Source organism: Sinohyriopsis cumingii, chromosome 17, assembly GCF_028554795.1.
Source record: "Sinohyriopsis cumingii isolate HCF-2022 chromosome 17, ASM2855479v2, whole genome shotgun sequence".
In the NCBI taxonomy this organism is placed as follows: Eukaryota; Metazoa; Mollusca; class Bivalvia; order Unionida; family Unionidae; genus Sinohyriopsis; species Sinohyriopsis cumingii.
This window is the reverse complement of record NC_142977.1, coordinates 46,684,633-46,703,441: the sequence shown is the minus strand read 5'-3', so window position 1 is coordinate 46,703,441 and position 18,809 is coordinate 46,684,633. Positions and strand designations below refer to the sequence as shown.

General features: G+C 34.6%; 2 protein-coding genes across 2 annotated transcripts in view; both read right to left on the bottom strand.

The window, feature by feature from the left end:
• Positions 1–11,483, bottom strand: part of LOC149778541 (uncharacterized) — a 63,885-nt gene extending 52,402 nt beyond the window's left edge. Inside the window, exon 1 of the mRNA XM_089939441.1 lies at positions 11,344–11,483. Within this exon, the coding sequence (XP_089795567.1) occupies positions 11,344–11,367 (24 nt within the window). The 5' untranslated portion in view covers positions 11,368–11,483. The remainder of the gene's footprint in view (positions 1–11,343) is intronic.
• Positions 830–4,146, bottom strand: LOC149778542 (uncharacterized). Its single transcript, XM_089939440.1, has one exon. The coding sequence runs from the start codon at positions 3,845–3,847 to the stop codon at positions 1,883–1,885; it is 1,965 nt and encodes a 654-aa protein (XP_089795566.1). The 5' UTR covers positions 3,848–4,146; the 3' UTR covers positions 830–1,882.
• Positions 11,484–18,809: the final 7,326 nt, after the last annotated feature.

Sequence of the window (18,809 nt, the reverse complement as noted above, 5' to 3'; positions counted from 1 at the left end):
TTCCATTTCCCTTGTCGCTATAATGCCTATCCTGTGCTCCCCATGTTAAATACCCCTTGTCGCCAGAGTGGATATCCCGTGCTCCCATGTTAAATTCCCATTGTCGCCAGAGTGGATATACCCCTTTTTAAAATTAAAGTCCCCTTGTAGCTAGGTTGGCCCCATTCACTACTTGGGTTTGCCACTGGCTGGCCAAACACAGTTTGGTAATCTCCATAAATAATTAACTGTTGCTTGAATCTGCTGTGAGTTTTAAGATAACAGACCAATTCCGGTCAAAAAATTAATTATGTAAACATTCATAGAAAAGTCACAAGTTTTGATATATTTCCTCTAAAACGACGATATCTCTGCATTCTCACTGATTTGAAGACAGTATGTGGTGTCTAAATGTTTCACATGAGTTAAAAGTTTAGATTTGAAATGATAAATTATTGAAAATTGGACAAATTATTCACAAATCACTGTGAAAATAATGGTTTTTATGGTTCTACAAATATGTCGACCACGTGAAAAACTAACGTATTTCAAAATTGTCATAGGAAAACTGTTTTGTGAAATTGTTTTTGGTAACTAAACTACATGCATCTGCGGATCCAATGAGTTCTGTGTGGTTGAAAATTGCAGAGTATGGTAATGATTTTGTTTTGTGATGCTTGTTTGAAAATATAAACACGTAAAAACGTCAAATGGATTGACAGAGTATTCAATGATAATGTGTGTAAAAGGTGTGATATGAGACATGTGTCATCTTTATATAATACAGATAAAGCTGCATGTTCACAGTCTGTTGAGGAATATTTTCCATGTTTACTGAAATTAAAAGTAATTGAGGCATCTTGTATTTTTAATATTTCTTTAATCCCTTCATATAAAGTACATATTACCTTGTCTAACTTGAAAACAATTTTTAAAACTTTCATGTATGGCCGTGCTATAAAATTTCATATATAATGTCTGGGTACTATTATTTAGGTGTTTTGTACGCATTGATCGTAAACCACGGAAGTATTGGGATTTTAATCAAAATAAATTGTCGAGACAAGAATGTTTAATTGTTAAGTTTGAAAACCACAAATACCTGGTTCATCAAAAATGAACAACTCTTTTTTTTATTACTGTTCACAAAATGTTTTATATTTATGATATTATACTTAATTATTAATATTAATCAGAGCCATTACATTTTATTTCTGACTTTTAAGCTTAATACTTCTTTTCAAGCTACCAATAATAAAAATTAATCAATATATAATTCACTTCTATAAAAAATAATTTGTATGCACTGTCATGAATTTCTAAACTTCGCTTCTATGCATGGGCATGGGTGTCCAAAATTCACTTCTACGACTGGTGGTGGTATGGGTAAAAATCACTTCTATGGGTGGTCACTCATTTTTGAATGTGCCTTCCCCCTCCCCCACCCCCTCGGGTATGTTTAAATGGAATAGCCCTTAGGATGAGATATAGTAAATCTCTTTTTAAACTTTAACCATTCTGAGTGAACGTACTACTGTTTACAGTTTAAAGGAACAATTTGAAGAGGTTATCGATTTTCGAATGGTTTAGATTCATTGAACATAGAATGACATATATATTTCTAAAAGTTGTAGAAGGGACTTACATATTTACGCCTCTACGCTCCACTCGCAACTCTTTTCAGAAAATTCATCCAACAAAAGAATGACTTGATCTTAATGAAAACACTTTACGTACGAAATTAAAATGAAAAATTGCTTGATAATTACTTTAAAAATGTATATAATTCCGCTGTACATCTGATTAAAATGGACTCAGTTCTATCTGCTTTCAAAATGTGTGGTAAGGATAAATGATATTATTCATGTATTGGTATTACATTCCTTACGATATAGTTTGCTTCTTAGTTCAATTGAAAAATATAACAGTTCTCATTTCCAGAATCAGTAACAAGAAACGTTGAACCTGTTCCATCAAAGGCAATCTTCAAAGGATCCGTCATGCCATTAGACTCTATAATCTGTAGAAGTGAGCCATCTGGTGAAAGTTGGTGAATGTTTCCGGAACAATTTCCAGCGACATAGATATTTCCATCTGTGTTAACTCCTATTCCCATTGGCCCGATCAGTCCTGCATTATTGTATGTGAAGTAAATATGTCCATCAAGACCAAAGCAGTACACAGAGCCAATACTAGGACATGACATATATAAACGTGTTTTGGACTTGTCGAGAGCTAGATAGCTCCATGATCCTTTTCCCTGTTCGACCTCATGGTAAACCTCCTCCTCCCCGGATGCGGTCAGTATACTCCAATAACAGTTCTCTTTATCGGTATCACTGCACCCCGAGACAACCAGCTTATCCCTGCTGAGGACATCCAGTCCGCTGCATTGATACCTTGTGCTGATGCTCCTTGTTGGTTGAATCGGAGTTTTGAATGTCAGAAACTGGATCTTCTTTTCCACTGGAAAAGATACTGCCATCTCATTTTCATCAACCACACACACATCCCACGGAGATGAACAAAATTCGTGGTCAGATATGTGCTGAAATTCTGGGTCAAAAAGGCAGCATGTGTTATTAACACCATCGATAAGCACGACATTGCCATCAGGTAAATATGCTGCTCCTTTGTAATCAGACTGGATGAAATTACCTGGACACGAAGCTTCTCTAATTGATACCTCGAGTGATGGTGATTTTATAATTCCTGTCAGAGGCAACTCTTCCGTTTTGGTTATGGTATCCACTGTGAACAACTTAGTATCTTTGACAGACAACAAGTTCTTTAGACTGTCATGGAGAGAAATACTGACCTCCTTGGATTCAAGCTTTCTGTACATCTTAACCACTTGGTTCCTATAGTTGATCAGCTGCCCCTTTACCTGCCGTGTAGTGATAAAACCCTGGGTCTTTTTCCCCAGTTGAACGACTACGTCAAGAAGCTGATACGAACGCCGGACAGCAGAAAGAAGAGAACGGCATTGACGGTTGTCTTCTGAAATTTTTACGAAATTTCCCTTGTATATTTGCATTCCATCCTGTTCCACTTCTTTTTCCAAATCATCGAATAAACGTATGACAGTATCTTTAGCTTCCTTTATCATCAACGTCAATCTTTTTGTCTCATCTTCCAGTCTTGTTATATTGGACTCGTTCTTCTCAACGTAAATCATTAGGTGGCTCTCAATACGCTTCAATCCATCTAGTATATTTTGCGGATTTTCCCCCAAAACCAGCTGAGAGTCAGATAGGTTAGTGACATTTTTGCAGCTTTTGTGCTCTGTTAAAATACATTTTACGCAGCACAGAGCGTCATGATCGGTGCAGTAGCATTCGATATTTTTCCCTTTATGAATTTCACAATTGTCATAAAAGCCCGCTTTGATCATGATGGAAATATTTGGAGGAAGTTCTTTCATTGTCAAAATTTTGTGTGTCGTCAGGATATCAAATTTCTTATGTACTTCAATACAATTCTCACAAACATGTTCTTTGCAATCCATACAGAATCCACTGGCTTTCTTAAAATTGCATCTCGCTTTCTCTAGACATGAATCACAGGCATATTCTACTTTCGCTTTCGATAATGCAGAACAATCAAGGACACGGGTATTTTGCGGAAATAAATACGCCCATTCTCGATGTGATTGATCCACAGTACTCGGATATATCTGTGCACGGCATACAGGGCAGCTGAAGGTTGGTTTACTCCCTTCTTTGGATCCCGAATTCACAATAAAGTCCGTCAGACATTTGTGACAAAAGCTGTGTTGACAGGGTAGAATCCGCGGAACGTTTAACGTCTTCAGGCAAATAGGACAGTCTTGGTCTCCAGGACTTTCACAAATGCTTCCTTCTGCCATCTTTGAAACACAGTATTGTCAGACAGTAAATAAATATCCAAATATGCACAACAGTTATAATTTTCAGTCTAACTCAATGTATGCACTTCCTGCTCTGGCGTTAACATTAGTTGCGTGTAAAATAAATTTAAAAGAGTCACAGAGAAGCCGGCGCCTGCTTGCTATCTGCTCCAATATAGTTGATTAACGATTAAGCTTATCGCCATATCCGCTAATGAGCAATCCTGCTTTTCTTAATAAAACGAACAGAAAGTAAATGTTCTACTTGCAAACGCACATGAAGAGGTATGTCTGATCACGTGGGCAGATCTTATCTTTACTGTTGCCATAGTTGATAAATCAATGACGTCTTTTGCACGGTATAGGTGTCGGACAATTACCTTTGTCACGTTGAGCGAGGATTTACATACAAAATTCAGACCAAGAGAGTTCCTCTCTCCTTTATTATGCAAACCTAAATTAGGAGATATTTTTTGGAAGCTTCCCTCGTTATTAAAGTATAACGGAAACAACAGTATTATTGTTGATATCATTATTATTATTATTACTATTATTATTATTATTATTATTATTATTACTGTTAGCAGTTGCAGTATTCCTGTTGTTGTAGCTTTTATAGTAGTAGTGGTAGTGGATAATAAGGCCAGTGATTTGATTGAGAACAAAATAGAAGCAAATCAGTAAAGCGATCAACTAGAATAACATAAGTGATATGTTGATATGTTGTCATATCAGAAATATTAAACTGCACTGCATGTAAAGTTTACTATGTTATATATATATATATATATATATATATATATATATATATATATATATATATATATATATAATGAAATCTTCTCTAACAATACAGAGAAAAATATATAGTGTACAGCCATTTCAATGTGAATAAATATAAATCCTTGTCGAATGTCCTCATGCAGAAATCATAAACCTTTACGCGGCTTTTGATATCAATACATTTTAACACTCTCCAAAGTGTTTATACTTGTATTTCTTGAGTTCTTTAACTCCATATCTGTTTTGAGACAGTCATTTGCATCCTCAAAATAAATTTATTAAACATAAGCTGATATAAAGGTAAGGACTGGTATGAAGCAAAACTATATTTATATGGTAGCAGACAGGTTCTTAGTATCGAAACGGAAACGCCCCTTCGGCCGTGCTTTGGGCGATACTTAAACCTCTTACTGTAATGTTCATACAAGAGTAATGTCCTAATTAACCAACTACAAACTACTAAGGGTTTATATATAAATGTGTCCCTCTGAATCTATATTTCAAATAACACAAGGATCGCTTATGAGTGTCCATTTGATACATCTTTAGAATGTCTACACGAGGATCTTACATCAGTGGCCGTTTGGTATATATTTAGAATGTTTAGATGATGATCTCACATGAATGTCCATTTGATATACCTTTAGAATGTCTAAATGAGGATCTTACATGAGTGTTCGTTTAATATAACTTTAGAATGTGTGAATGGGGATCTTACACGAATGTCCATTTGATATATATTTAGAATGTTTAGATGAGGATCTCACATGAATGTCCTTTTGATATACCTTTAGAATGTCTAAATGAGGATCTTACATGAGTGTTCGTTTAATATAACTTTAGAATGTTTGAATGGGAATATTACATGAATGTCCATTTGATATTAATTTAGAATGTTTAGATGAGGATCTCACATGTATATCCATTTGATATACCTTTAGAATGTCTAAATGAGGATCTTACATTAGTTTGAGTTTGATACAAATTAGGAATTTACGACTCTAAATAAATAATTTGTTTTTCTAGAATTCAGAGTGAAAATTTAAAAAAGAAACGTACGGCATTGCTAATTAAATCCAAATTAATCCTCAAATTACAGACACATGTCCTAATGATTAAAGTTCAGAATAAACTTTAGTGGAAATTCAAATTAATTACAACGCTGAAATCGTTGATGTGACTGTGGAAGCCCATGCAGTGATGATTTGCCAAAGTCTTTTGTTGAATCACAATATTGCAATTATATATATTCGTATTTGCAATTTCAGTATAAATTCAAGTCTCTATTTCTAAGAATGCTATTTCGAAGATCACTTTGTATTTCCATTAAATAAATAATTTAAATAAATAAAATTCTAGCCCAATTTAACTTCTGGATGCAACAATAGTACAACTAATTCTGCCTCAAGATCTTGCAACACGAATAATTATTTTCTAGAAAAACTAGATTATATAGTCATCTACTTGACCTCAGGTCACAACTGGCACTTTCTTTAAAAAAAAACACATTACCTAATGGAAAATAACCATCAAGAACGTTCATAATGTTTGCAAAATAAAATCTGGGTTATAATTAGAAGCATATTGCTAAAATTATCATATAAAATGTGGAATAAACAACAGGTAGACCTGGCATTTCACGGGGAATTTCCAAAGCTCTTGACTTAGATTGAGATAAACATGTTGTGTACAAAACCAAAATCAATGATTCAGGTCAGGTAGAAAATGAACTTGATTTTGGACAAGGTAAAGTCCAACGTACAATGTTACATTATCAATAGCACATAATGAAATAAAAAATATTAAAAAAATAGCAAACAATGCAAATTAAATATCATAGCAATGTTTAAATTATGATCTTACATCTGTGTTCATTTAATATTCCTTAAGAATGCTTAAATTGGGATCTTACACCAGTATTCAATTTATATAAGAAAATTAATTAAAATATAAATCCAATAACTGCGATCTTTGGCGTACCTTATAGAGCAAATAGATAAAATTATTGGACAAGTTTATTTAAAATGAATAAAAGATACAAGATTATATTTTTATTACATAACAATAGTTATGGTACCATTTGACAAAACCGTAGAATAGCTTAGTGAATTGACCTTGACATAGAATAACGTTGACTCTCAGAAAGAAACCAGGATGTGGTATTTGTTATTTTGCTTAAATTTGTATGTTTTCACGCATCTTCGCTAGGCAAGGTTCAGATGTGATAAACCTATCTACACCTTGCGCATAGAGCAAATATGTTTGTGCTTCGCGTCTGTGAATTTCACTGGATGCGGCAAGGATCAAACAACTTGAACGACTGATAAACAAGCATTTTTCAACTACCGGTCCCTGTTTGCTCAAATACCTCTCACTCAAATAGACCTGTAATGGCTTCCCTGTGGTACATAGTCATACTTACAAAATATCCATTTTAGGTCAATTGCCTCTGCCACTTTCGGCCGATGTAGAATGCGCCATCTGTTAGTTAGCATTATATACTAAGGGAGATAACTCATAAAATCCTAGGACAAAGCACAAATATATCTGTTCGTTCCGCCAAGGTGTAGATAAATCATCTTATCGGAACCTTAGCTAGTGAAGATGGTTTTTTTCACGCTCTTCACATATCATACTCTTTCAGAATATATCGCTGCTTGAAGTCTGTTTTAAAAACCACGGACATCAAAGTCAAGATACGTCATTTTAGCGCATACTATGCAAGGCGGTTCATACACGTTTCATTATGACGATGTGGGTATATTATGGCGTCTGCCGCACGCTACCTTTTATCGTTGCTCTTTAGAAAAGATCGCAGAAAACGCAATACGCATTGAGGGTGCTGCAGTTATCAAAGCATACGGTCTTCTCCAGGTTGCATTTTACCACCATAGTTTTACCTCGTTGTGGCAGAGGCATTGGTCGTTTGAAGGGAGGCAGCCCCTGTGAGGACTATGGTAAGATTTTGTCGGGCTATGATAAGGCGAGAAGAATAGATCCATATGTGAGACAGAGAGTTTGACAATAACATTTCGCAACATTTGAACCACCAATGAAATAATTGCACTTTGAATTTTTAATGTATTTCTTCAATCTTAACAAAGAAATAAAATAATGGATTCAGAGAAATCATTCAGTTTTCATAGCCTCAAATTGCTGAATAATTTGCTACTAGTGTTGACACGTCATCGAGTTGTTGTGATGACATGATGTGATTATTACGAAATAAGAACAACAGGCAAAGGGGCAACTCAAAATGGCCACTATTTATTTAAGCGTTTTCGAGAACTTTTTCTCCTAGTGACAAATATGTTAATCTAAATAACACGTTAGTGACGTGATAAAATATCTGATTTTGCCAAGATTACCCTACAAACTGCAGTCACAGCAAAAGTAATCTGATCATTGTATATAAAACCAAAATCAATAGGTACGCTTCTGGAACTAAACACAAAATGGCGTAACGATTAGGAAACACGTGGATTTATAATTTACTTAAGAAGACCTATCCATAGGCACGGCCATAGATTTTGGACAGTAAGTGGATATAAGGCTCTCGAAAAGTTAAAACTTTTCTAAGGATATATAAAAATTACTATTCATAAATTTCTAGTTAATGACATTAATTAGGCAAACATATATGCACGATCATATTCATCAGTGGCACGTTTTGACATAAATATCTCATCTGATAGGTATCCCTGTACCGTAAACATACAAAAATATTCTTGTCTAACATTATAATTTGTGCAGCTAATGTTTTTCTGGACAATCTCTCGTGTCATTTAAAGCCACAGCAAAATTATTCCGTCCAAAGGATGGAATGAGATGTTAATTTAATGTGTAACAGGTTCTTGAAACGTTACCTAATTTTAATTGAAAACTAATTATTAGATGTGCAAATAGCTCAGTAATTCGGCATTTTACATTATACGATGGTTTCTTTATGCATCTTTAGAACAGTTTTAAGTTTTCAGAGTAAGTTGCATCCAATTTCTCTGCAATAATTAACTTTACTATGCACTAATTAATTGTATATGTCCCTAATATACGCATTCAAGGCAGATCACTGTTGTTCTAATATCAATTTCTGGTAAGCTATGCATGATTCCACTCGCTCTGTTCAACTGCTTAAAGTAGATTTCACACCAGGCCGTTAAATTTTCCCCCACCCTAAAGCTGTTTTCATACTGATGGCTGATTTGAGGGTCAGGTTACACCTATTAGTAAAATAGAGGAATGTTTGCAGACAAATCTCTCTCAACACATCGGTGTACATTGTATACAATTAAAGATATTTGTTGCAACTCTTGAGCTACCGTCGGTTGAAGGGTCCATTTGGTGATATGTACAAGAATATTTCCGGATCAAATCCTTTGTCTGAGAACTTGAAAATCCACGTGGAACAACACAACAGTATGTACTGTGGCCATTTTAAATTTAGTCTAAACAGTAATATGGCGTGTTCCGTACCAATCCATATGCATCAAAATTGCACATTTTAAGAACATCTGACTTTCAAATCGTCCACCAGTGTCAACCAGTGTTTTGTTTTGTTTGTTTTTTTGTTTTTTTTTTTTGGGGGGGGGATCAGGGTTGCTTTATCGGATTAGGACATTACCTTCGAATATTCATATAATTTGACCATGCATTAAAGGTCACTCAGACCTAAAACTAAGATGCACTCAAAACGCGCTCGCTTTCCACACCTGTCTTCCCGGGTACTAATCCCAGATATGGCATGTGCAAGGTTGTCGATTGAAAACCCGAACTGTTGCTGTCATAACCAGGTTCAGCCTGATTCGAACCCGCACCCTTCTGGTCACTAACCTAACACGCTAACTACTGAGGCATCTCCGCTTCTTAAAATTAAATCAAAACCTGGCATGTGTTGGGAATGAAAAGAATCAAGATAATAAAAGTCTTGAAGAAAACAATAAAGAACACTCAACACATTCAAATTTGAACTGGCAATATTTCAATCACAGATGACTTAGCAAGAGACGAGACAGTTTAGGACAATTAATGATAATAGTGCGTGATCTTTTTGTGTCACAAGTGGTAAATACATTTATTAAGTACAGCTGTGTTTCCTTATGAAGTTCAGCTGTTTCCTTATGAAGTACAGCTGTTTCTTTATGAAGTACAGCTGTGTTTCCTTATGAAGCGCAACTGTTTTGTTTTCTTATCAAGTACAGTTGTGTTTCCTTATGAAGCACAAGTTTGTTTCCTTGTGAGCTACATTTCTATTTCCTTATAAAAACCAGCTGCTTTCGAATGAAATGCAGTTGTGGTTCCTTGTCTTTTTAATAGTGCCAGAGACAAATTCAACCTTTTATGCATTTTTCCCTTGTCTCGTGGCCATCATATATACAAACTTTATATGTAGTATTTAATACATGTAATGTAATGTTGTGTGAATGCATAAGCATTATCTTCATCATACAACATTAATAATATAATATTACATTTAATATTTATTATATTCAAAAACTAATAATAGGACCATTTTATTGACTAAATATATACAAATATCTCACTTTTGAATAGTCATATTTATATTCCTACATCGGTAAATATCTTGTCCAGAAAGATGGATGTTAAAATATACCAATGCATAGAATAATTGTAATGAATTTTGTCCTAAGGTGGAATGACAGCTTCTTACGTAATACAAAAATTTACTCCCTCTAAACTCATCAGCGAAAAGCACGCGAGGTGCATAAGGTTCGTCATGAGGCTATTTTTCTTAATGCTGTACATTCGTTATCCATCTCATTTAAATATGTACTAGTTGTAATTTATTCACGAAAGCAAGCGCAGTTTTGGAAAACTGATTACACGATTTGCTCTTCTTATTCGTCCCTATTTCCTGATGTACTGATTTTTATTAACTTCCAGATACATAAGTACACACAGCTGTAAGAACACACAGCTGAATTTTCTTGAGAATATAGACTAAAAGACCTGGGTATCTTTTCACAAGCCATAACGAATCTGATTTGTATGCACATTTATAATTTTAATTATGTATCAAATTAGTTACTTTACATTCTGTTTGGTTAACGGAGGAGTTTCCTATTGAACAGTATTTTAAATATGTATAACTGTGTTATAACTTGATACCGAGAGAATACAGATAATATTAGAGTGAACTTAATAAAGCTCTGCTATGCATCCATTTAAACTTGTATTAACATTATCCGTTTTCACCTTTACGTAACCTGTATTAACATTATCAGTTTTCACTTTTATGTAACCTGTATTAACATTATCCGTTTTCACCTTTATGTAACCTGTAAATCACTTTCAGTGTAACCGGAAGTATAAAAAAACGCGTTCTGCGAAAAATACAGAAGGAAGTTAAAAAACTATGAGTATAGTTATGTTTGTATTATATGGAAAAGACAGTGGGAACTTCTGAAATAGTTTTCATTTTGTATACGGTTGTTGTGACTATCCATGTTTCTTGTAAATTTGCTTAATTGTTTGCCTGCTTGCTTCCTTATTATTCTGCAGAAGATACTGCCGAACTCTTTGCCTCCAGGCCACAATTTTGTTCAAGAATATTTTACAGAAATGTACTCATCTCAAAATTCAAATATTTAGAATGTTAAATCTGCCAACAACAAGCCTTGGAAATCGTAATTAGTGTGTGTGTGTGTGTGTGTGTGTGTGTGTGTGTGTGTTTGAAACCCCATCAAGCTACTTACCAACGTCAAGATAATTCCTTTCATGATGGTAGTCCGGTTCTTTGGCGAAACAAAAAATGACAATGCCGACCTGTCGTGCGAGTTAATGAGATCTTCATTTGTTAGATACGGTCTGTTAGCCTGACTATCATAAAGAAAACTTGACATGCGTTTTAAGAACGTACATGCACTCATATCCCGGGACCTACATGTTAATTTTAACGTCTAATTACACGAACTGTATACAGATTAAAGCATTAAATCTGCGCAAATATTATGTACATGAATGAGTGCTTCATACCATCTACACATATTACATTTACGGTAAAGAAGGAGAGACAAAGAGATGGGGAAGTGGAAGAAATAAAGAAGGAGAATTGAATTAAAAATTTCAGTAAGAGTTATTAGTTTTAACTGGCTGTGTCATTAAAATTCAGTCTATATATATGAAAATAAAGAATGAGAAGAGTTATTATTTACTTTGAAAATGTCTGTCTGAAAAATATATAGCATTTTCATTGCTTTCCTCTTGACTCACATTAAGTTTGGATATTGGTTTTGACAGAATTTAAAGTTTGTTTTCATACTGATAAAGGGATCGTACATGGTTTTCTGTTTGCAAATGTTGAAACGCGATCGTTAAAAAACTTTCTTGACTGTTATGAGACAGAAAACGGTTTGAACTTAGCACATCATGTATAATCGATGTTCTTTCAGGATCATTTATTTAATACTCAGAATTATTTCTCCATCAAATAGCAAACAATCTTTAAACCCTGCACTGCCACCCCCACAAAAAGATTAATATAAACGAAATGCACGAAAAAATATGCCCCGTCCTTCGAAAACCTTTACTTGACTCTGAATTTTACTCGAAAATACTCTGACCAATCAAAGGCTATATTTGTACATTTTGAGTAATATTTAAAAATATGGAATAAGTCATTTACTGGAAATACTGTGTAAAGGTACACTATGGAGGTTCCTGTTCTCTTCTTCATAAAACAGTACCAGATTCTATAGCTTACTTGAAAATATTCTGTCCAATCAAGGGCTGCATTTCCTGATTTTGAGTAAGAATTCCTAGTCTAGAGTCAAAGTTATTGATCGAAATGTTGAGCAACATTCTGTGACCGGGGGAGGAGCGACTACATAAGCAACACGTGAAAAATGTTATGCTTCGATACAGCTAGCTTTATAAATCACACACATAAAACAATTCTAAAGATGTCCTGTCCCCGTATTCACGAAACGCCTCAACTCATTGTTTGACACTCTGATAAGAATGTACTTTTTAATCGAATTTACCAAAGTTACGCTTTCTATTATATACAGTCAGTAATTTTATGTAAAATCAATAGATATAATTAAATCTGATGAAACAATATCTGACTTTGAATCTGAACTGAAGTTGAAGAAGTTTTTGACTATGGTGCCTGGTCATGCAAGAATAATTAAAACATGTCACGCAGACTATAACAAGCATTTAGTGTGGTTAAAGTCACATCACGTGACTCAGAAAACAGGAATTATTAGTTCATTGCACCATTAAGGAACCACCTACTCAGGCCATTCAGAAATACTTCACTGGAATGATACAGAATAAAATTGGGGACACAATGGCAGATAATTAAGTCACACGCCAAAAGACGAAATAAAAAGTACAATTCCAAAGAATGCATTAGTATACCTTTATGGAATTTTTGTACACAATTTGAGTAAAAGAAAGTTCTCCAGTGTAATCATGCTTGGGAGAAGAGAAAATGGGGAATGCTTCGGACAAAAATGCATTATCAGTCGAGTTGCCCAGCCTGATGTCTTGTACTCTCATGATGCTACGAACGTCTTGTGTGCGGATTATCATGGGAGCATAATGCCGGCGCACACGGGAATGACTTTGAACACTCCAGCTCCTATGATATTCGTCGCAAATATATGCTTTTTTATGTTACAATACCGCCTCGATAGAAAAACTCAACACAACCACAATAATGACTGAAAGTTAACATGTAAGGATTTCTTCGTCTTGTGTATTTCTACATTCAAACATGAATTTCTGAATGGCCTTGGCAAGCTTGCAGTCGATGTCTGTGGCTAATAATGCATACAGTCATTTTAATTCGGTTTTAAATCATTTATCCGGGCTTGATTTGTCCATCAAACATGATCGTGATGAGAGTTGAAACTGCTCTTTAAAAGATTTTTTTACCACATTTAATCACGACGTTTTTTCCTTACAAAATGTGTACCGTTTTTTGTAGACTACTGCATGTAAACAATACTATATGGGTGATACATATCAACAGGTCATATAAGTTCAGTCACAGACAGCCTCCATGATTGATGTAGAAAACTAATAATAAAAAGCTAGTACCTGAAGTCTACTTTTTGCTGTTTGGAGTTTAGACACTCATGATTGCATATATTGCGTAAATATGTACTAGATGGTCTACAAATAACACAGATTTAAGGTCGGTACATCGTGGGAGAGAGAGAGAGATTAAATATGCCTGCATATGGAAATATATCTTTTGATAGCATACACCAGGGCATATATTTTTCATAAATGGGAACAGAAAGTAGTTCCAAATGTGTTATCGCCACTGTAGTGACATAACTTTTCTTCCACTGAAATATTTCAATATCTCACTGTATAAAATAAACATTAAATAGACAATTTGAGATCTGTTTAAGAGAATGAAAATTTGAAAGATGTTAAATTCTTTCTGTTTAAAGTGTGTGATTTGGATTTTTAACGTAGCTTTAACAATTTTTTCAGTCATATCGTTAAGATGTCGACAGTATGGCAAATCGTATTGATACCTTGCACTTAGGCATCATGCCGCAGACATGTAGCATCATGTCCCATCCAGTCACATTTTTATCCTGACACCAGGACGACCAGTTCTAATACTAACCTCTTAATGCTGGGCGCCTAGCGAGGCAGTTGTAAGTACCATTTTTAGAAGTCTCTAGTATAACTCGGCCGGGGTTCCAACCCGAGACCTCCCGCATCCGAGGCGGATGCTCTAACCTCTAGTCCACCGGAGCGGTCTTCGTTTTAAAGATTTACAAGGTTAAGATAATATTTGATTATGGCATGGACAGGTTAAGATAACATGTTATAGTAACATATAATGGTTTAGATAATAGGTTAAGATAACATTAAGAACAACTATACATGCATGGTTTGAATTGCTAACAATTTTCTATTGCATGGCTTAAACACTACAGGCTTACTGATTTTACATGTTTAGGAAGGGAGGGAATTCCACTGAAAATACGTCATTGGTATAAGATTTACTTATAGATGTCTTCAAAAGTATGGACTTATCTAAAAGTCATTGAGTGTTTTTATCTTGACAGTCTAATGTTGAGTTGAATTATTGCAGCAACAATATTGCTTCGCGACCATATTTAATTTTGTAAATTTAAAGGTTCTCAGGTCGTATCTGGTGTGACCTATGACAAGAGGTCGTATCTGGTGTGACCTATGACAAGGTCAACTATTTTATGTAATTACAGATTACAGTCGTTTTAGTTTTACAATATTCCCCAAAGAGGTCACACAAAAAGAAAAGAACACTAAGGCTTGACAGAATGTGAACTAGGTGGTCGGACATCACGCCGCCTCGAGTTACCTCGCTTTGTTTAAAAACTGATTTCATTGCAACACTCCATGACATTTTCTTTCGTTCATTATACCATCATCAGATAGAGCAGTCAGCAAACGTGCTTACAAAATCACTCTGTCTGTCTGTCTCTCTGTCTTGAATAATAAGAAAGAAAAATGCAAAGATGTTACAAGTACATAAAATTGCCTTTATTATTACTGTCGTCACTTGGAAGTGTTCTTGATGACTGAATAGGATGGGTGGGTGGGTTAACAACAGGGCCGAATTAACCCGTAGGTTATTAAGGCTATTGCCTTTGGACAACATATTTTGAAAGCCCTTCTTCAGGCCCTGCATTCCAATATTTAATACATACTTAGGTCCGTCCCGCCATTTAGCTTTATTAGCTTCATAATCTTAATTCGGTCCTGGTTAATAAGTGTATATTTAGTTTTGGGTGGGTGGGTAGGGTTGTTATTGTTTCTTAAAAGAAAATAAAGAACATATTAAGAAAGTATAACTTAAATGAATGTTTTTGTTGTTACTATACATAGATAGCAAGGAATGTCCCATTGCGAAATATGATTTATTCTAAAGGAATCAAAATTTTCTTAATGGTAATAAGAAAGATCCTGTCAGAAAGTTAATCCATGATCCTTAATTCCTTCGTAGCCGCAGGTAAACAAAAATGGCAAGTAACGCATGCTCTCGTCAAGAATGCTGTACCTAAAGATCAAGTGTTATTCTATTTTGTCCTATTTCACCGCAAGTGGTGATTCTCATATAATAACCAATTCTCACATCTGATAGAAGTATGCACTTTAGGAACTACAGCAGACGACATGCAGTGACATTTTTTGTTGGAAGAAATAGTCGAATTTGACGCTATATTATGGACAGTTGAGTGGCATCAAACTCGCTCCAATGATTCTGCCCAGAACTTGACCCCAGGTACTGACGCCAGCGATTAAAATTACGGGACCAGTCAGACAGTGAAGATAAGTAATGCTATGTAACACAATACTCAAGTCTCAAATTTTACACAACATATGTAATGGCACATGAATACATTGTATTGATTTCAACATTTTTTCAGAGAGTAATGGAATATTTCATGAGCTTAACATCAAAGAATCCATGTTGGTATCCAGATATATTGTGAATTTCTTTACAAGTCTGAATGGAAACGATTTTTAATCCAAGCTAGTTATTTTAGAAAGTAACATATAAGATACTTTTTGCATTTTAAAATATAGAAACGATATGCAGCATTACTTTAGAAAAGATGCTGATTCCCAGATTACAGATTTATAGATTACTTCGATGATGAGAGGATAACAAAGATGATATATGCAAAGTTTAACAAAAATCAGAATGGATGAATTGTAGCAAGTATTTAATCGTGAAATGGAAAGTATATCATTCAACAGTTGGTAACTAGCTAAACATATTATGCTATTAAATAAACGATGTAACTAAATACACGTCTCCCTCGGAATTGACTGAAGGGATTTCATTCACATCTGTATTAAGGAGAATGAAGACTCGGATTTTTAAAAAATAATAAGTTTTAGAATGTGACAAATGTGCAATAAACGAGAAGGTGGAGAAGGCGTTTAGAATGTAGAAAAGGAGTAGGAGATTGGCGTGCGGGGAAGTATGAAAAAGCCTTTAAATAAAATTAAAAATTTGTCCTGCTTCTCCCTGTAGCTATAGTAACATTTGTTAAACACCTCTTTTCTACCAATCCTTTCAATTTTTCACCTAATGGTAATTGTTCTCTAACATCTTCACTAATATTTCTATATTGTCTCAACTTTTTCTCTATGTATTGGATGTCTCATAAAAATAAGCTAATGTACATTGAGCATTTTCCAGACGCCCTTGAACCTGTTTGGTTACATCCCCTTTCTCGTACATTTCAAATGTTCTCAATCCGTTTCTCAAACATTGTAGCCTCAGATTTCGCCTTCGAAGTTTTCAAATCGACAACTTTCACAGAATTCACATACATCCTTATTTCTCCTTCGTGTTTGGTAAATAGTTAGTTTAGTGCAGGTGAAAGTTTTCAGCTTTGATTTCTCAAGTGGTAACCGTTGTAGACATTTTATGATTCTAGTACTTGATCATCTAACGGATCTTTAACCCTCTATTGTTGAGCTGTTTAGAAGAGAATATGGAAAATGTTAGAAACTTCAAGTAGAATAAAAAATAGCATTGTATGCTACCACACTACCTGACGTAATTATATAAACTAAAAATGTTTTCGTTCACTTGTAGCGGGGTGTGAAACCATTAGAAAGATTTGTTGCAAAAAAACTGTCAATGAAAACCAATGGTAACAAGATGTTTAAGAAGACGACGAAATAGTAAAATCATTAATCAGAACGTTCAGTAGTATCAACGACATCACAATGAAACCGATCACTGAAAATTAAATCATCAATGAAGCGTTTATTTTGATCATCAACGAGTGTAACAGAACAGAGAGATACAAAAACGCAACCAGAAAGAAAATAAAGAACACGGAAAGCCATCAACTTCAGAGACTCAACGAAGGTACACATAGAGGAATTGAACATATTTTTTTTTAAATGAAAGAAAGAAAATAAAAGAAAGTGAAAGAGGTAACAGAGAAGCTTAAAGGAAAGGAAAATTGGTTTTTAGCTCACGGACATGGAGTGTCCAGCAGACGTCACGACACAGGTTCAAAATAAAAATGTTTAAGCATATTGCGATGAAATAATGTCTACGCAAATCGTGAATTATACTTCAATACTCATTCCATCAGAAGAAATCTAGCATATTATAATCAAATAATGTTTACTTCAATACTCATTCCATCAGAAGAAATCAAATTTACAAATCCAATTGGATACTGAATAGAAAACCAACTATATTCCGACGACAATCCTTTTTGTTGTTATTGGTTCCTACAATATTCCGGTCAAACTATGCAGAGCATGATCTTCTATTCCATCAATTCTAAGAATGAAGCACAGAATGTCTGAAATTCATGATTGATTTACAACCTGGAACTCAAACGGCGAATGGGGGAACCAATATAAATGGTGAAAATGAAGAAAGCCTTGAGCTTGATTGCTTCAAACACAACTCAAGAGTCAAAATGACTCTTAGTAAGAATTAAACAATATAAGAAACGAACAATGAATCAGAATTGCAAGGATTCAACAGCCCTGGATTTATATAGAATAAAAGAATCCGATACTGTTTGCGGGTTTGAAACGTCAAAATGTTATACAAATATCTATATCAAATCAATAAAACCTGAAATTAATCTAATAGTCATTAAAGGTGGCGCTTGATTTACACCAGTTCAATTAACGTGCTTTCATTTTAGCGCTATCTATAATGAAGAAATAACATTCAATATACGGCACTGTCCTCATTTCTGTGCCATCGCTGGTACCGTGTGCCGTTTTTCGCGCGCAGTTCACTTACGTGCATTTACACTACTTTTGATTTACACTATCACCTTAGAAAGGCACCAGTAGTGTAAATCGAGAATTACCTGAATTCGTGTTTACTTGAGTATATGCCCATTAAGAACTTCTTTCACAACAACTTTGTTCAGTCAGTGTTAATGGACATCTCACACAACTGCAGAAGTATATCATAGACATGTTGAATATGAGTATAATAAATAAAAATAAGAAAGTGATTTTCTTTGAATGCCTATAAAATATGCTTGAATGTTATATAAATAATTATATGGTTATGCCTGCAAGTGCTCCACTCTTTAATAAATAAAATGTAGATACGGATGCATCTGCAAGAGGTATTATTGAATTTGTATTATATCTAAAATTTCGAGAGGACAGAGGAGAAAGATGGAACAATATGCCAGACAAT

Bases quoted from the DNA above. Each gene is read 5' to 3' on its own strand.
- LOC149778542 (XM_089939440.1), bottom strand. From the start codon at position 3,847: ATGGCAGAAGGAAGCATTTGTGAAAGTCCTGGAGACCAAGACTGTCCT.